Raw genomic sequence first — 19,792 nt, forward strand, 5'->3', positions numbered from 1 at the left:
AAAGCACAAGGTCCTGAGTTCAATCCCCAGTACCAAAAAATAAAAATAAAAAAGTATGAATAAAGACAGGTAAAAAAGACATGATGAAATTCTAATTTTGAGGAAGATGCAGAAAAACACAATTTTAAAACACAATCAAAGTTATCGGAAGTTACAAGGCCTTTCTACCCTTAGGCCTGTCTTTCTCTCAGCACCTCACTCCTAAATTGCTAAGAATCTTAAAGATACTATAAGTCTATAAACTTGACCTGTGTTTTTCTCCTGATACTATAAATCTATAAATTCCAAAGACTTCCACTCTCAAAGAAATAGTACTATTAATTGGGTACCACATGTCTGAACTCCAAACATATACAAACTATGTATTTAACCTAGTTGATAGTCAGTTTTTGCTGTAGTCCACTAATGGGCAAGCTGACCTTAAAAGAACAGACAATAAGGGCCAAGTATTTAGCTCCGTGGCTCCATGCCTGCCTCAAAAGCGCAAGGTCCTGAGTTCGATCCCTGGTATGGGGGGGGGGGGAGAACAGACACTAGGTAAATAATAACTACCTAAAAAACAATGAACATCCTAGATCATCCATTTCAAAGATACCCAAGACCATATAAATACACCTAACCCCAGACCATAGTGGGCCTCACCCATCAAGTACCTATACTCTTTCTCTCTGAGTGCATACTTCCTTGATTCTGCCTAATAAATCTTCCTATGACTCTCATGGATGTGTCCTGAAATGCTTTTCTGTGGTGATATGTCAAGAACCTGCCTGGAGGTAAGCATGGTCGCACACACCTATAGTCCCAGCCATCTGAGAGGCTAAGGCAGAAAGATTCCAAGTTCAAGCCCTGCATGGGCAACTTAGTGAGACCCTGTCTCAAAATAAAAAATGGACTCAGGGTGTAGCTCACCAAAGGCTCTGGGTTCAATTTCCAGTACCACACACACAACAGCCTGCCCAGGGTGAGTTGAAGTCCCTATCACCTCTTTGGGGGACAGAAGCATAGCACTGTAGTGAGACAGACCTGGGTTTGTATCCAGTCTTCAAACTTTTCTAGTTGCATGGACTATGGGAAGTTTCATTTTTCCAACCTGGATATTGGGAATAATTATAACGACTCACAGGATTGTTGTAATAATGAAACAGGATAATACAGAAAAGTATTGGCACAGAATCTGGAAAAAAGTAAATACTAAAACAAAAACTCAAACTGGATTGCTATCAACACCACCACTATCATCACCATTATTTAAATATGACTTCAGCCACATAATAGTGAGATTCTTTTACGTGTTTCTGATAATACTCTTCAATGCAAGCCTACGGGGTGATGCCAAAGCAGAAACTAGATAGAGCATTTGTACAAAGTGGCAATGCAGTGTAAACTAGAGCTAAAGGTTTCTGGCAATTTAATTTGGCCAAAGGACATAGTATGCACATCTGAAGGAATGCAGGATTTTTATGCCCTAGCATTCTCTGGCAAACCAGACTTGAGTTCTCTGTGCTAGACCACCTTGGCCTGGACCTCTGAGACCCACAGTGACCACATCAGCCCATTCAAGGCCTCAAGTGTCACAGAGCAGGGGCGTCTCTGCTGAAATGCCAGGCTTTCGTGTTCTAGATGTGGTCAGTATCCAGGTCTCAGGCATCACCATCTCCATCCTTGAGAGAGGAAAATAGAGATCTGTGACATCAACTTCCTTGGACACCATCATCAGTTAAATATATTCCTCAGAAAAGACACATTGAAGTCCCAACCCTCAGTACTTTGGAATATGACCTTATTTGGAAACAGAGTCATTGCAAGCGTTGGTAGTTATGATGAGGTCATCCTGGAGGAGAGTGGGCCCCTAAGCCAACGTGTGAAGACAGCCCTAATCCAAGGCTATGTGAAGACAGAGATACACACAACAAATACTGTAAGATGACAAAGGCAGAGACGAGTTACACAGCAGCAAGCAAGGAACACCTAAGACTGCCAGCAAAGCATGGAAAGTCTCAGAGAGAGCATGGGCTGCGCTGACACCTTGATGTTGAAGTTTTAGCCTTGCAAACTGTGATGTAATAAATTTCTATTATTTAAGCCACCCAGTGTGTGGGACTTGGTTACACCAGCTGTAGGAACCTAACACAGGTAACTTACCTCTTTTCTTCTACTATTTATCGTCCAATTGCTGATTTGATGTTAAAATTTCAACATGGCCTAACTTAGCCTTTTTGGGGGGAAGGGGGACACAGTTGCTTAAACCCAGGCCCTCATATGTGCTAAGCAAACACTACCATTGAGCTACAACCCCAGCCCTAAAAATCTTTCCTGAGTAAAACATTCCACAGGGTTCTTTTGGAATTCAAGTATTGAAAATTTTTTGGATGGTATTCAAACACTGTATTGAACTTTATAGCACACTGGACAGCTGAGGGATACTATTAGGAGATTAAAATTAATATCTAACAAGATGAATCGATAGAGGGATGTGGTTCAGCATTCTAAATGACTCTTTTCTTCCAGGAAAAAGCTCAATAAATTTGTTCTTTGTTAGCCCTGTAAATATTTGTATTGATTAAATTTTAGGGCATAATGTACCATTATCCGCTCAGGGAAGACAGGGGTTCCACCCAGCCCCAGGAGGCTCACCGTGGCAGCAGGCAAAGGAAATAAACAGCACGGAGGAAAGAATGACAAAAGTGAATGACTAGAAATAGGTAGTGTATCAAGATTGATGAGATATTACTGCTATTATATTAACCAAGAATATGATAAGCATCAGAAAGACTAGAATTTTATACAGCAGAATATTAACGAGCACTAAAAAGGAATGGAGGAACAAACCCCAGATCCATACAGCAACATGGATGAACTGCAACAAACACAATGCTCAGAGAAAGCAGTCAGACACAAAAGGGTCCACATTTTCTCATTCTACTTATAGGATGTTTTTAGAACAAGCAAAGCTAATCTATGGAGATAACAATCAAACCAGTGGTGGAGTTTCAGGGCTGGAGTGAGAACAGAGTGCTGATTGGCCTGAAAAGAGCACGTAGGAGCTTCCTGCAGGAATAAAATGTCCTACTTTTTTTTTTTTTTGATACCAGGGATCGAACTCGGGTCCTTGCACTTGTGCAGCAGATGGCAAAACCACTGAGCTAAATTAAATCCCTGGCCTAAAATGTCCTATTTTGATGGAGGAGTCAGTTGCATGTGTATATTCACCTGTCAAAACTCTACTAATAACCTTAAAGGCTGTACATTTCACTATATGTAATTTATACCTTCATTAAAATATTTAAAAGACTTGAACATAATGGCTTTCAAAACATATGGTCATTATTCCCGCGAACAGTGGCACAACACTGTAATCCCAGGGACTGACTGGGGAGGCAGAAAGTTTGACAGCAGACTAGGCAATTCAGCAGGACCTTATCTGAAAATAAAATTGTACAAGAGCTGGGTATGTAACATAGTGCTAGAGCCATTGCCTAGCATGTGCAAGGCCCTGGGCTCAATCCTGAGTACAGCAAAAACAAGTAAACAAAATATGGTCACTCTGTAGAATTTGAAAAAATTTTTAAAACAAAAGAATTTTTAAAATTAAAATATTTTGAGTAAATAATTTTAATATACTTCAGTAAATAATTTTAATATGCTATAAAATATAAGTATAATATTAGAGTAAATAATTTTAGTATGATATGAAATGTTATACAAACATAAATTAGCATAGATTAAAGTGAATAAATAATTGCTTTTTTTTAAACTCAGGGCCTTACACACGCTAGGCAAGTGAGCTATACCCCCATCCCTTTTTATTTTTAAATTTTGAGGCAAGGTCTTGCTAAATTGCAAAGGCTGGTCTTGAACTTGAGATCCTTCTGCCTTACCCTCTAGAGTAGCTGGGATTACAAGTGTGTGCCACCACATCTGGCTAATATGTAACTTTTGTATCCTACTTCATTTATCGTTTTATTCTAACCATTTTCCTATACTAACTGGGGAGAGGGGAGCAGAATACATAACTATGATTTATGCTTTTATTACTGTTATTTAACATTTTCTGTATGAGTAGGGTCTAAAATAAAATGATGAAAAGTAGTTGGGAATTTCAATATTGTAACTATATTACATGGTTTTCTTTTCTTTAAAGGTGTCCTTTTTCTATCCAGCAAAATGACAGCCATGACGGGAAAAACAGGCTCTGGGAGGAAAGATGAGAGCAACTGAGCTAATTCTGTAAGCACACTCACAGGTCACTTGGTTACAGTTGTCACATGCAGAAGACAGAAAGAGTGCCCCACTCATTTTGAGTCCCCAGAGCCTAATGCCACATCTGGTACAAAGTAAGGCTACTATAGACATTTCTGAATAATGTTCCCCATGAAATGAATTTCAAGTTAATGCATAATAGACTTGAGGACAGACATGAATAAGTCTTTGACTATCAGGGGTCAGAAAGAAAAATCTACAATCTCTAATGTCAAAATGGATTTTCAAGAGTTCATTACTGTGTGTCAAGAATAGTTTACAGAGTGAAGCTCAGCCGGTCCCAGCACCTGGAAGGAAGCTCCCCTGCTGCCATCCCAAGCTCCTAGGGCACAGAAGGTGAGCCGCGTGGGCACCAGAAGCACCCCCCACCCCACCCCACTCCCTGTGGAAATGAGAAGACACATAAACAAGCCTCAAAAACAGACTTCCAGATCACCTACAGCAACCCCAAAGGGAAACGAGATGGAACACTCTGATACTCAACCACCTGGACTCTCTGAACTGGCAACAAAAGAGGATCTGGGAAAAATGAAATCAGACATAATTACTCAGATAACAGCAGAGATTATGCTCATAGTGCAAGACATGATTAATAAATCTAGAGAGGACACAGATAAAAAAACAGAGGATCTGAGGAACATGATGGAATCCCAACATAGGAAACAAATGGAATCCATAAAACAGATACAAACAGATTTCCAAGAGATTAAAAACTCCATCGAAGGTCTGCGCAGCAGAATGAACCAATGTGAGGATAGAATTTCACATATAGAAGATAAGATTGCAATTAGTGAGGGGGAAAAGAAAAATTGCTTTAAAATTGTAAGGGAACATGAGAAATCAATCCAACAGCTGCTAGACGATGCAAAGAGAATAACATAAGACTGATTGGAGTCAATGAAGAAAGAAGAGAGAGTGCAGATGACATAAAAAAACTCTTCACAGAAGTGATGGCAGAAAACTTCCCAAGGAGGGGAAAAGAACTTGACACACAGATAAGTGAGGCATATAGGACTCCAGCTAACCTTAATCAAAAAAAACTACACATAGGCATATAATAGTTAGGATTCCAGAAATCCAACAGAAGAATAAAATTCTACAAGCAGTGAGAGAAAAGAAACAAATCACATACAAAGGGAAGCCCATCAGAATCACAGCAGACTTCTCAATACAAACCCTCGAGTCAAGAAGAGCTTGGAGTGATGTATTTCAAGCCCTAAAGGAAAACAGCCTCCAACCCAGATTGATGTACCCTGCAAAACTATCTTTCAAAATTGATGGAGAAATAAGATACTTTCATGATAAAGAGCACCTGAGGAACTTCATGAATACCAAACCGGCACTCCAAAAAATTTTAGACAATAGCCTAGGAAAAGACAATGAGGATCACAACCCCAGGAAACCCAGCAGAATGAATCCATTGGTCGTGACAAATTAAACGCAAAGGGGGAGAATCCAACAAAAAGAAAACGTCATGACAAGGCTTTTAAAACTTTTGACTTCAGCTCCCTAATGAGTGTATAATTCAATCTTATTATTGTACTGATTAGTATTTTTCTGATTCTAGAGTTGCACACCTTTCCTTGTGCTATACTGGCTATTTATCATCTTCTTATGTCTACATTTTAATTGGGTTGTCTATTAATGAGCTCTAAGAATTCTTTATATATTCTGCTCATAGGTTATATGCATTGGAAATATGGTCTGTTTAAGGACTACTTTTCATTTTAATGATGTCATTTAAAGTTCTAAATTTTGATGGAATCTCATTTATCAATGTTTTCTTTTATACATCATGTTTTTTGTATCCTAGGTAGTTCTTGCCTACCCTGAATTCATAAATATTTTCCCTTATAATTTCTTCTTAAAGTTTTATACTTTTAGGCTTTCATATTTAGGTTCATAGATCCCTTCAAGTTATTTTCATGTATGGAAAAAAAGGGTTGAGGTTAATTTTTTATATACGGATACCAGGTGTTCTAGTCCTGTTTGCTGAAGACACTATCTCTTCCTCGGCTCTTGAATCGAGTTTATATTCTATAAAATGCTAATGTTAAATAATCTTTCAAAACTCAGTGGACCATATATGTGTGGTTCTACTTCTAGATTCTGTTTTATTCAAATGATCTATATGTCTTTCCTTACACCAACACTGCCTTGATTACTGTAGCTTTAGAAGAAGTCTTAAAATTGGGTGCTAAACGTCTTCCAACACTGTTTTTGTTTTTGTTTTTGGCTTTTCTGGGTCCTTTGTACTCCTATGTAACTTTTAAATTTCAATATCCAGTTCTTCATTTATAGCAAGTATACACAGACCTGAATTTTTATATATACCTTGTGTTTTCTAATCCTGCTAAATTCAAGTACAAGTTCTAGGGGCTCCTAGAGATTTCTTAGTATTTTCTCTGTAGATGATCATTTCATCTACATATAAAGATTTTGCTTCTGCCGTGCCAATCCTATCCTAGTTGTGTCATTTTATTGCCAGACTATTTTGGTTTAGACCTATGTTTCAAAGTCTAATGGACAGATGAAGAGTAGGCATATCTGCCCTTGTTCCCCACTTTAGGGAGAAAGCATTGTATCATCTCCATTCATAGAAGGAGTTCGTGTTGGAAGTATGGAGTACATGTCTTTGCTCTGTTGAGAAGGTTCTGTTCTACTTCTAGTCTCCTGATAGCTTTTACCATGAACAGCTGTAGAATTTAGTCCAATACTCTTTCTCCAGCCAGTGACAGGATCATATGGCTTTCTCCTTTCCTCTGTTAAAATGATTACTTTTGGGGGTGGATCTTCCAATGCTGAACCAACACTGCCATCCCTATAATAAAACCACCTTCTACATAGTGCCTGATCTGACCTCTAAGAGTGTGTTTTGTTAAACAAATTTCTATCTATGTTCATACTTTTTTCTTCTATTATCTTTATCCAGTTTTAGGATTAGCACAATGTCGATTTCCTAAAATGAGGGGAGAAGTGTTCCTTCTTTTTTCTGCTTTCAATGTTTGATATAATTTATCAGTTAAAATGTTTATGAGCCTGCTGTTGTCATATAGGTAGGTTTTCAAGCTAGGAATATACTTTCTTTAATAGGTGCTATTCAAATTTTATATTTCCTCCAGAGTTAGTTTCATTAATTTGTCTTCTAAGTTACTTCTTAGAGGTTGTCAAATTTATTTCAAAAAAGATTTTTGTAATATGCTTTCTATATCCTTTTAAATTCTGTAAAATCTGTGGTAATGTCTCCTAGATCTTAATATTGAAATTTAAAAAATGTATAATTGATATTGTGTAACAGGAAGAAAAGGTCTAAAAGAGCAGGGGAATTGGGAGGGGTAGGGGAAGGGGAAAAAAGGGAAAGGAAAAATATGAGAAGAGGAAAAAAATGGAAACAAGGTCTTTGCAAATAGGGAAGGGTGGAGGGGTTGAAGGGAGGGCAAGGGAAGGGGAAAAAAAATAAGAACCAAGAGACTCATGTAATGGTACAAGATCCCAATGATGAATGTAACTGTATTTTATACCTAAAATGTACCAATAAAGTTAATGGGGGATAAAAAAAACTAAAAAAAAAAAAAGAAGAAGAAAGAATTTAAGAATAAATAAATAAATTAATTAAAATTAAAAAAAAAAAAGAATAGTTTACAAACCTATTTTCCTAAAGGAAAGCATCTAGAGCTGGTGGGATCTCCAGTTCCTTCCCAGGTATAAGCTTCTACTTCTATTATTCCCTCTCAGAAGACCAGGGATCCAAGTTGCCCGCCTGTTCAGAACTTCTTTGGGTAGGAGGAGCACAGATGGCCAGCCTTAGGCAGAGATGGGTTGCAGCTAACGGGCTCAGCTTCCAACTCAGTGCTAAACTTCACAAACTTCAAAGGCATCCAATTCCATGCCTGTTCCAAAGATCAGATAACCGAGTCCTGAGGAGTCGATCACCATGGATCACAGTGTATTGCTAAGAAACACCCCTGTCCATGAGCCAGAAGTGATGGGGTGATACCAAAATGTCAACAATAGTCTCTGGTGGTAGAACCTGCAAGATTTTTAATTTTTCCTTTTTATTTGTCTAAGTGTTCTAAAATGAATATGCAGTGCTCTACAGATAGAAAACTATAACTTGTTTTTGTCTTCTCATGATATTAAAAGGATTCAAAGGATTCTGCCTTTGAATTCATTTTCAGAGTCAAATTACTCACCACTCCTGAAAGAAATAAAATGATACTCAAAGAAAAGGAAAAAGAAACAGCCTTTTCATGTCCTTCTCTGACTCCTCTGTTGAGCAAATGATTTTAAGCCAACAGTCCCTGAGTACATATCTTGTACCTATCGGCAGCTGGCACCAGGTAGGGTGAGGTACTCCACTAAGGTACTTACCATGGCCATGTTTCTATGTCAAGATCAGAGTTCAATCACCCAGCAGGAGTTCCTGTGTGAAAAAAGCAGAGGGAAACTACTGTGATAAGGAAAGTGGCATTAAAAGCACTAGTCAGGACACCTTATCATTTCATGAGGTTAAGCCAAGGGAAATGACACATAACTTCATGAAAAGGTCAGTTATGGATTAGCCAAAGATACAAGAGCCAGACTAATCATTAAAAAAACCGTTAAAACAGTTGTGTTTATTATGCCAACAAACTGGTTCCTACTTGCTCTTCTGTTTGGAGATACACACTCCAGAAATGATTCCTGTTTGGTCAGGGTGAAGCACCCTTACTGGTACTCAAGCCAGACAAGCTGAACTGTATGTTTTGCTGGACCAGAAGAGGTGTCCCCTCTCTTCTGCAGAAGAGATAATCTGTCTGCATCAGGGAAAAGTACAGCACCCCAGGCTACAAACTGTGCGTGTGCATGCATATGTGTATGTGTCTTGACAGGCCAGAGCACAGTCAACATTAGAATCTGTTCGTTTCACAAAAGCTGTTTTCACTGCCATCAACTCAGGATTAAAGATACTTCTTCCCTTTACTTTAGTTTCAGTCACTCAACTCTGTCCTCAGTTTCCAGCTGCCCCTCCTTTATCAAAATCTTGAATCTTTAATATATTTTTAAGTTATTTGGAATGCAAGAAATGTCTTCACTGTAGTCTAGGACTGTTTTGTGGGGTTCTCGTGATATATAGGCAGGCCCCCAAGGGGTTGGCCTATGGCCTCCTGCTCCTGTATCTAAGCCACATGGACAAGGTACCTTTTCTAAGCATTTAGTGAGATTCTTGACACCAAAAGAGTTCCCTTAGAACCAGAAGTCTGGGCATCCTGGGAGCTTGTTGAAATGATAGAATCTCAAGGACCCAACTCCAGATCTCCTGCCAGAATCCTTATTTTAACAAGACTCCTTAAATATTTGTCTGCATGGTAGTTTGAAGAACACTGGTCTGAACAAATTGACCAAGCAGTACTTTTAAATAATAACTCTTAATTCAATTCATTAGCACTTGAGCCAGTTCTGTTCACTTCTTATTCTGTAGCTTTCCTCTGGCACAGCTCCCTTCTTCCTGGTTTCCCCACATTCATTGCAGCTTATCCTTGAATTACAAGGGAGTTCACTCTCTTCCCAGGGGAAAAGCCAACTGGTTCTAGGGTACTGCCTGAGCAAAGGTCAGAAGTGAGAAGAAGCAGGGATGAGGTCAGGCCTAATAAGGAGATGAGGTTGTGGGAGCAGAGTTCATCTCTGACAAGACACAAAGACAAGGCTGGAAAACCACGGGAACTGACTGGGAAGGGCTTTATGCACCCAAAGAATTCTAGCGTTATAATGTAGGGAATGAGAAAGCAGTGTTAAATTTTTTGCTATTTGTAGAAAAATGCCATAATAAAAGAAACGTTTTAGCAAAGTACTACACTAGAGTGAGGACTGGAATGAGGGACAAGGGTCAGGAAGGCTTGAGAGATGACTACAGTAACCGCCAGAGAGAGGGGAAGCCCGAGAGGGTGTGGAACTGAGGCTATGACACACAGGGAGGTTTGGGAGCAAGTCTTTATTAGATGTAGTGACTCGTGGACTACATAAATGTATTCATTCAATCGCCAGATATTCATAAAGCATCTCTATATTCCAGGTACTGTTCTAGTTGATAGAGGTAATACAATGAATAAGACAAAAAACCTGCCTTTATGGAGCTCACAGTCTAGTAAGTAGGAAAGACAAAAAATAAACACATGAATAATGCACAGGACAATCTCAGACATCAGTAAGATGCAAATATAACAGGATAATAGCATAGAGCAGGGATCAACAAACTACAGTAGCTTATGGGTGGAATTCTGCTTTTGTAGCCTGCAAGCTAAGAACAGTTTCCACGTTTTCAAATAGTTGACAAAAAAAAAAAACACCAAAAGAATATTTCATGGATAAGTGAAAATTATAATATTGAAATGTCAGTATTTCTACATATGTCATAAAGCTGCCCCCCCTACATTTTACATTTTAAGTTTGGCTTAAAGATTTCTCCATACATATGGTGAACTATAACCTAACTGGACGTACAAATGGACTGTACCCTTTTATCCTACCCTTGTAACAAGTAGCTGAGTCTCAGCCAATCAAAAGCAGCCAGTTGTTGTTCAAACCATCTTCAAATAATATGGATGAGAGCTATAACCAATCAGACTGTCTCTGTGCCTCACTTCCATTTTCTGTATGTCACTTCCTTTTTTCTGGCTTTAAATAAAACCTAGTCAGGGTGCAGATCCAGGCTGCTGCCTGATTGGCAAAACTAGATTTATTGTAATTTTTTTCTTTTAAGAGTTTCCATAAATACAGGTTTATTGGCACACTGTCATACACAGTTGTTTATATATTGTCTGGGCAGCTTTTATGCTGCAAAAGCAGAAATGAGTAGTTATGACAGACCATATGGACCACAAAGATATCTTGCCCTTCACAGGAAATAGTTTTTGATCCCTGATATGGAGGGTGATATGACCAGGCTGCCAGGAAGGAGCAGATCTGGACAGGGTAATCTTGAAGGCTTCTCTGAGGAGATAACATCTGGACTGAATAAAGTCCTGAAGGGGCCAGTCATTGCAAGTTCTGAAGGAGAACTCTTCGGGTAGAAGAAACAATTAGTGCAAAGGTCCTGATGCAGAAATAAGCTTATTGTGCTTAAACGAGAAACAAAAGCCTCCTGAACAAGGGCAAGAGCAGCATGAGATGAAGAAGGAGTATGGCTATGAGACACTGCAACTTATAATAAGGAATATATATATTTGTTCCTTACGCTATTGCTGGCACAGAACTCCTAAAACTTTTAGAAATTCCTGAATGATAAGAGCATTAAGGGTGAAAGGAGCATCTTTCTTGTTCAAAACAAGCCCCTCTCAATACATCTGATTTTGTGTTAATGAGGTCACTTTTGGAAAGCACCTACATTGCTACAAAATTGGGAACTCATTGCCAGGGGGACCAACTATGTGATTAAGAGGGTTGGAACTTTCAGCTCCATCCCATCCCCACGGCGGGTTTGCTACGCTTTTCTTTTGTTAATTGTCTTTTCTGTTATATGGCTGTGACCTTTATGATGTATCACACATTTCCACCTCCATATAGTTTCAGAAACAAAGTGTTAAGACTGTAGTTGTCTCTCAATATCCAGGACACAGATACCAAAATCCTTGGATGTTATGTTCTCTTATATAAAATGCATAGTAATTGTCTACAGTCTATAAATATCCTCCATGTACTTTAAACTCTCTGTGATTACTGATAATACCTAACACAATGTAAATGTTATATAAATATTGTTATATTGTATTGTTTAGGAAATAATGAGAAGAAAAAGTCCATACATATTCAACACACATACAAGACCTGTTAAAAATATGTTTTCAATCTCTAGTTAGTTGAATCCATGGATGTAGAACTTATGGGTATGGAAGGCCTACTACCTAGAGAAACCCAGTTTATTTTTCCCATACAGTTGGTGTCATAGGTTTGCTAAAATGGCCATGGCTCACAGAAACATGGTTTGGGAAGGGAAAGGATGAAAGGGTGGGAGATGAGGAAACTTTGATTACTAGGTAGCCATGTGGAATAGTAGAATGCCAAGTTTAGCTACTAAAGGTAAAGCTACAGCCGGAATTTAGAAACTAATTCAATTCCTGGGAAGTTGGTTCACTGGTGTGTAAGGAAATGAAAACTAATAAGAAAAGGTGAACTATCCAATCCCTTGTTTATTGTTACCTGTAATAGCTAAAATGAAATTAAAGGAGAGTACTGGGTTGGGCCTTGATGCCAGACCACTCTCAGATTTCAGTAAGTCTGGGCTTTGGTCATTAACCTCACAGCCAACCCAAGGTAAAGTATCCCAGGAGACAGGAGGTGAGCCGCTCCCAGCACCCAAGAGGAGGCTTCCGGGTCAAAGTACCACCCCCTCCCCCAGCGCACAGGAGGTGAGCCACTCCCAGCGTCCAAGAGGAGGCTACCGGGCAAAGTACCACCCCCTCCCCCAGCACACAGGAGGTGAGCCACTCCTGGGGCCCAGGAGAAATCTTCCAGCCGAAGTACCACCCCCTACCCCCTCAGCGCACAGGAGGTGAGCCTGTGAGCCGTGCAGGCACCAGCAAACCCCAACCCCCACGCCCCCACCCCTTCAAAATGAGAAGACATGTAAACAAGTCCCCAAAACAGACTTCCAGATCACAAAAAGCAACCCCAAAGGGAAAGGAGATGGAACACTCTGATATGCAACCACCTGGACTCCCTGAACTGGCAACAAAAGAGGATCTGGAAAAAATAAAATCAGAATTAATTTCTCAGATAACAGCAGAGATTGTGCCCATAGTGCAAGACATGATTAATAAATCTAGACAAGACACAGATAAAAAAAATAGAGGAACTGAGGAACATGATGGAATCCCAACATAGGAAACAAATGGAATCCATAAAACAGATACAAACAGATTTCCAGGAGATTAAAAACTCCATTGAAAGCTTACACAAGCAGAATGAGCCAATGTGAGGACAAAATTTCAGACATTGGGCTGGGGATTTAGCTCAGTGGTTCTGGTGCCTGCCTCACAAGCAAAAGTTCCCAAGTTCGATCCCCAGTACAAAAAAAAAAAAAATGCAGACATAGAAGATAAGATTGCAATTACTGACCAGGAAAAGAAAAATTGCTTTAAAATTGTAAGGGACCACACGATATCAACCCAGCAGCTACTAGACGATGCAAAGAAGAATAACATAAGACTGATCGGAGTCAATGAAGAAATAGGAGAGAGTGCAGATGACAAAAAAAACTGTTCACAGAAGTGATGGCAGAAAACTTCCCAAGCAGAGGAAAAGAACCTGACATTCAGATAAGGGAGGCGTATAGGACTCCAACTAGCCTTGATCAAAAAAAACTACACATAGGCATATAATTGTTAAGATTGCAGAAACCCAACAGAAGAACAAAATTCTACAAGCAGTGAGAGAAAAGAAACAAATCACATACAAAGGAAAGCCCATCAGAATCGCAGCAGACTTCTCAATGCAAACACTCAAGGCTAGAAGAGCTTGGAGTGACATATTTCAAGTCCTAAAGGAAAACAGCCTCCAACCTAGATTGATGTACCCTGCAAAACTATCTTTCAAAATTGATGGTGAAATAAGATACTTTCATGACAAAGAGCACCTGAGGAACTTCATGAATACCAAACTAGCACTCCAAAAAATATTAGACAATATTCTAGGAAAAGACGATGAGGATCACAACCCCAGGAAGCCCAGCAAAATTAATCTGTTGGGCACGACAAGAAATTAAACACAAAGGGGGAAAATCCAACAAGAAGAAAAAGTCATGACAATGATAAGTCAATACGTATCTGTACTGGCTATTTATCATATTCTTATGTCTACATTTTAATTGGGTTGTCTATTAATGAGCTGTAAGAGTTCTATATATATTCTGGTCTTAGGTTATATGTATTATAAATATGGTCTATTTAAGGACTACTTTTCATTTTCTTAACGATGTCACTTAAAGTTCTAAATTTTGATGGAATCTCATCAATTTCTTTCTTTTATACATTATGTTTTATGCATCCTAGGAAATTCTTGCCTACCCTAAATTCATGACATTTTCCCGTATAATTTCTTCTTAAAGTTTTATACTTTTAGTCTTTCATATTTAGGTTCATAGATCCTTTCAAGTTATTTTTAGGTATGGAAATAAAGGGCTGAGGTTAATTTTTTACATACAGATATCAGGTGTTCTAGTACCATTTGCTGAAAACACTATCTTTTCCTCTGCTCTTGAATTGAGTTTATGTTCTATAAAATGTTAATGTTAAATAATCTTTCAAAACTCAGTGGACCATATATGTGTGGTTCTATTTCTAGATTCTGTTTTATTCCATTGATCTATATGTCTTTCCTTATGTCAACACTGCCTTGATTACTGCAGCTTTAGAAGAAGTCTTAAAATTAGGTAATAAATGTCTTCCAACAGTGTTTATTTATTTTTTTTTTACTTTTCTAGGTCCTTTGCAATCCTACATAACTTTTAAATTTCCAATTCTTCATTTATAGTGCTTGCTTCGGCAGCACATATACCAATTCTTCATTTATAGCAAGTATACATAAACCTGAATTTTTATACATACCTTGTGTTTTCTAATCCTGCTAAATTCAAATACAAGTTCTAGGGAGTCCTAGAGATTTCTTAGTATTTTCTCTGTAGATGATCATTTCATCTACATATAAAGATTTTGCTTCTGCTGTGCCAATCCTATCCTAGTTGTGTCATTTTATTGCCAGACTATTTTGGTTTGGGCCTATGTTCCAAAGTTTAATGGACAGATGAAGAGTAAGCATATCTGCCCTTGTTCCCCATCTTACAGAGAAAGCATTGTATCTTCTCCATTCATATAAGGCATTTTTGCTGGAAGTATGGAGTACATGGGTTATCTGTTGAGAAGGTTCTGTTCTACTTCTAGTCTCCTGATAGCTTTTACCATGAACAGCTGTAGAATTTAGTCCAATACTTTTTCTGCAACTAGTGACAGGATCATATGGCTTTTTCCTTTCCTCTGTTAGAATGTTACTTATGGGAGTGGATCTTCCAATGCTGAACCAACACTGCCATCCCTATAATAAAACCACTTTCTACATACTGCCAGATCTGACTTCTAATAGTTTGTTTTGTTAAACAAATTTTTTATCTCTGTTCATACTTTTTTCTTCTATTATCTTTATCCAGTTTTAGGATTAGCACAATGCTGATTTCCTAAAATGAGGGGAGAAGTGTGTTCCTTTTTTTTCTGCTTTAAATGTTTGATATAATTTATCAGTTAAAATGTTTATGAGCCTGTTGTCATATAGGTAGGTTTTCAAGCTAGGAATATACTTTCTTTAATAGGTGCTATTCAAATTTTATATTTCCTCCAGAGTCGGTTTCATTAATTTGTCTTCCAGGGTACTTCTTAGAAGTTATCAAATTTATTTCAAGAAAGATTTTTGTAATATACTTTATATATCTTTTTAAATTATGTAAAATCTGTGGTTATGTAGTCTAAATCTTGATATGGTAATTTAAAAATGTATAATTGATATGGTGTAATAGGAAGAAAAGGTCTAAAGGAGTAGGGGAAGTGGGAAGGGTAGGGGAAAGGAAAGAAGGGAAAAGAAAAAATATGAGAAAAGAAAAAAAATGGAAACAAAGTCTTTGCAAATAGGGAAGGGTGGAGGGGGTGAAGGGAGGGCAGGGGAAGGGGAAAAAAAAAATAAGAATCAAGATACATCATGTAAAGGTACAAGATCCCAATGATGAATGTAACTGTATTTTATACCTAAAATGTACCAATAAACTTAGTGGAAAAAAAAAAGTATGCCAGGACTATGGGAAGTACCACCAACTCTGGCCACCAAGAAGGAAGCACAAGTGGGAAGAGGGCAAAATCAAGAAACTAGTGAAACCGGGGAGAACAGTGTGAAGGAACTGTTTCATCTGTGGTTGGGTGTCATCAGCTTCCTGAAGAGCCTTCACCAAATGGATTTAGACAGCCACTAATTTAGGGGCAGTGTCTTTGGTTTTGAACACTGCAGAGTAGAAGAACATACCATACATGGTTTGATGGAACTCCAGAGGTCATTATAGAACTATCACAGATGGATGTACATGACCTAAACATACAGGAGGATTTCCCAAGGGAAGACCCGTGGACTGGATAAAAGCCACCTGTAAGGCCTGATCACCCCAAGAGGGCGCACTGCTTCTTATCCCACAGATGCCAAGTGGAACACTGCAGATGAAGCAGCTGCTCTGCTTTGTATGGAAGCCACGTAGGACCAGATTTACGATAACTAGGATATTCATCCACTGAATACATCATTAGCCAGGTTATGGTAAGTGCTGCAATTAATTCACAAGAGAACAGGAAGAGGCACCGAGTCAAGGGACTGCTCTTAGTAGACTGGAAGTTTTTGAATGGTTATTTTTTTTAAATTCTTTTATTGGTACATTTTAGGTATACGATACATTTACATTTCTCCTTGGGAACTTGTACCTTTACATGATGTATCTTTTTTTTTTTTTCAGTACCAGGAATCAAACTCTGGTCCTTGTGCTTGCTCAGCAGGCAGCGAAACCACTGAGCTAAATCCCCGGCCATACATGATGTATCTTGCTTCTTATTTTTTTCCCATTTCCTGCACTCCCTTCACCCCTCCACCCTTCCCTATTTACAAAGACTCTGTTTCCATTTTTTCCATTTCTCATCATTTTTCCTTTCTCTTCTTTCCTTTCCCCTACCCCTCCCACTTCCCCTACCCCTTTGGACCTTTTCTTCCTATTTTGCATTATCAATTATTCATTTTAATCATTGGAACATTGTAGATATACAATATAATGACATTCACATTGGAAATTTGCACCTTTACAGTCTCTCTTGGTTCTTATTTTTCCCCATCCCTGACCTCCCTTCAACCCCTCCATCCCTCCCTGTTTACAAAGACTTTGTTTCCATTTTTCCATTTTCTCATATTAATGCCATTCCCGTCTTTCCTTTCCCCTACCCCTTCCCCTTTGCCCCTTTTCTTCCTATTTCACAGTATCTGTTATACCTTTTAGTCCTTATTTACACTTTCAGTTTCTCACACTAGAGAAACTACTCGGTATTTACACATGGTTATTTTAAAATAAGGTGAATGAAACCAATATTGATAGAAGTAAAGCCATAAAGAGCAGACAGAGTTCTCTTTCATGGGTCTTAGCTCTGTCTTTGTCTGGAGGTCCCTGATCCACATCACATGAATGACCAAGACACATGGTCATCCCCCTCCTTCAGTGTAGTTTGTATATGAGTTGAATTGAGTCGCTGATTGGCTGACAACTCTGTCAGACACAGCTTTTATGAGCCAGAGCCCTCCCTTTGCTTCCACGTAACCTTGGAATAAATGACAAGTGAGGAATCAGGGGAGGGGGACATCTCTCCTAACAGGACAACTTTTAATACAAACATTTCCACTCTTTGACTCTGCCAAGAAGTGGAAAGTCTGCTTGACCAAAACCTTCTGGAAATACTGAGAGACATTTACTCAAGGAGCTAGAAATATATTGCTAAAAAGGAAAAAAATGTATCATACTTGAAAACCAGGTACTTTTAGCCAGTTTATTTTAAAATGCAGACAGCACATGGTGCAAATCTATTTACATAGAGACAGGTGTTGTATATTTATTTAAGTTTTATAACAGACAGCTTTTGTATATTTATTTTTTACTAGTACCAAATGAATTTCTAAATAGACTATAGAAATGAAGCTAGAATGTGATACTCCTAGTCTTTTTCATTAGATAGCAGACTATACATGTAAATTTAGCCCACACAACTGCTTTCTAGCAGTGTCTGGCTCCCAGTAAGGCCCAAATGACTTGTCAGAGAAGAGGAACAGAGAGGGAAAGAAAGAACTGCTTTCCTGAATCACTGTAGGCCTTTCCTTAGCTACACAAAATGTCCAGCCCCCAGGGATGAAAGGCCCCGCTTCCAGAAGCTTTGACTACAAAAGCCGCCCCTTTGCCCACCTGCCCTGCATTGCCCTGGTCTTTACACAGCCACTGCAGAAAACTTTCCGCCCTCTCTGCTTCTCTGATTCCTTTGTTCCTTCTTTGATTCCTTTGTTCCTACAGTTCCATAAACTGAACAGTGACCAGGTTCACAATGACTCAGAATTTATATTGGGGTTTTAAAAGTTTGCTGTTCAGAGGGGGCAAAATAACCAGCAACTCTGCCTCAGTTTTACCTCTGCAGAATGCAATGCACTCACATTTCAGGGGTGGTCCAAATGACCCCAAAATCATCAGGACTCTTTCAAGATGGAAGGGTGAAGACTGAAAGCAGTGCATTTTTTTTGGTGGGTGATGGCTAAAAAACCCAGGGTGAACAGTATGTGGGTGGGGGACTGCCATTTCCTAACAGAGTCAGAACTCTACTAACCAGGGCTGGAGATAAGAGTTTTAAAGACATAGTTTTAGAACAACTGAAAGACAGCCAGAAGTTAAATGTGTGACCTATACCAATAGTAGTTACATAGGGAAAAATAAGTTGTAAATTAGTGCAACCTACTTCAGGCAAGATTACATAAATTCAGAAATAATTTACAATGGATTCATAAAGAAAAGTTAGTTATGTTGAGAGTACATCTCTATTGTTTTCCAGGGTGGTTGTCTAGAAGAATGATTGTACAATATCCACAGATCCTCCGATTGTACCATTGTCAGTGTATTATCATTGTATCGAGCCAGGAGCTGACTTAAGTATGGTTTCTTATGCCTTTGAGGCAGACCATGGGAATGTGGAACAAGGACCTCTGTTTTCAAGTACAGTTTAGAAAGGCATCTTAGAGACAACAGTGTGGTGCTTTCTCTTTTCTTATGCAGAATTTGGAAAGCAGGAACTTTTCCCTAAGCATTAGAAAGTAAAATCAGCAAACAGCCATCAAAACAAAGATACGCAAACTCATCTCAAAGAGAACAAACGGCTCCTGGGCCTAAGCAAGCTTGCTAAAAGGTATTAGCATATTTAAAGAAAAATTGGGTTCACCAGCCCTGCACAAAGAAGCTGCACTCAAAACTGGCACAGAATTGAAGAAAAGAAGGAAAAACCAGAAACAAAGCTTAAATATATGGTGGTGGGGGGGGTGAAGGAAGGGCAGGGGAGTGGGAAAAATATAAGAACCAAGATACATCACGTACAGGTACTAATTCCCAATGATGAATGTGATCATAAGGTATACCTAAATGTACCAGTAAACTAAAAAACAAAACAAAAACAAAAAACTGGCACAAAGACTTGCTTTAAAATATTCACCAGAGCACTGTCCCAAGTAGGGATAGATTCAGTGACCATGGGGCCAGACATGTCCCCACTTTAAGGGTGAATTTTATCCCTCTGATACTCTGTTCTGATTCCCTGGTTGCCAACTGAACTTTGAGCTAGAATTTGGCTTCTTAAGTGATCTGTCTACAAATACTGGAGTATGATGATTTTTGTATACATAACAATCTATTTCTTAATGTAAATAAATAAGCTGTGTGTGTTTTAACCTGTCCCTGAGGGTT

At 38.7% G+C, this 19,792-nt stretch overlaps 1 protein-coding gene across 2 annotated transcripts in view; it reads right to left on the reverse strand.

Annotated features, from left to right (window-relative positions):
• Positions 1 to 19,792, reverse strand: part of Anxa4 (annexin A4) — a 68,350-nt gene that overhangs the window by 24,651 nt on the left and 23,907 nt on the right. Inside the window, exons 2-3 of one of the 2 annotated variants that reach the window (XM_004849925.4) lie at positions 8,632 to 8,683; positions 7,908 to 8,150 (exon numbers count right to left, since the gene is read on the reverse strand). Coding sequence is in view for 1 of the 2 variants with exons in the window: in XM_013074078.3 (XP_012929532.1) it covers positions 8,632 to 8,640 (9 nt within the window). In the remaining variant the exon portion in view is untranslated. The remainder of the gene's footprint in view (positions 1 to 7,907; positions 8,151 to 8,631; positions 8,684 to 19,792) is intronic. The other variant, XM_013074078.3, reaches the window with a different exon arrangement.

This window comes from Heterocephalus glaber, unplaced genomic scaffold (assembly GCF_053883595.1).
Source record: "Heterocephalus glaber isolate CG9 unplaced genomic scaffold, H.glaber_assembly_v1.0 deba00001456, whole genome shotgun sequence".
Classification (NCBI taxonomy): domain Eukaryota; kingdom Metazoa; phylum Chordata; class Mammalia; order Rodentia; family Bathyergidae; genus Heterocephalus; species Heterocephalus glaber.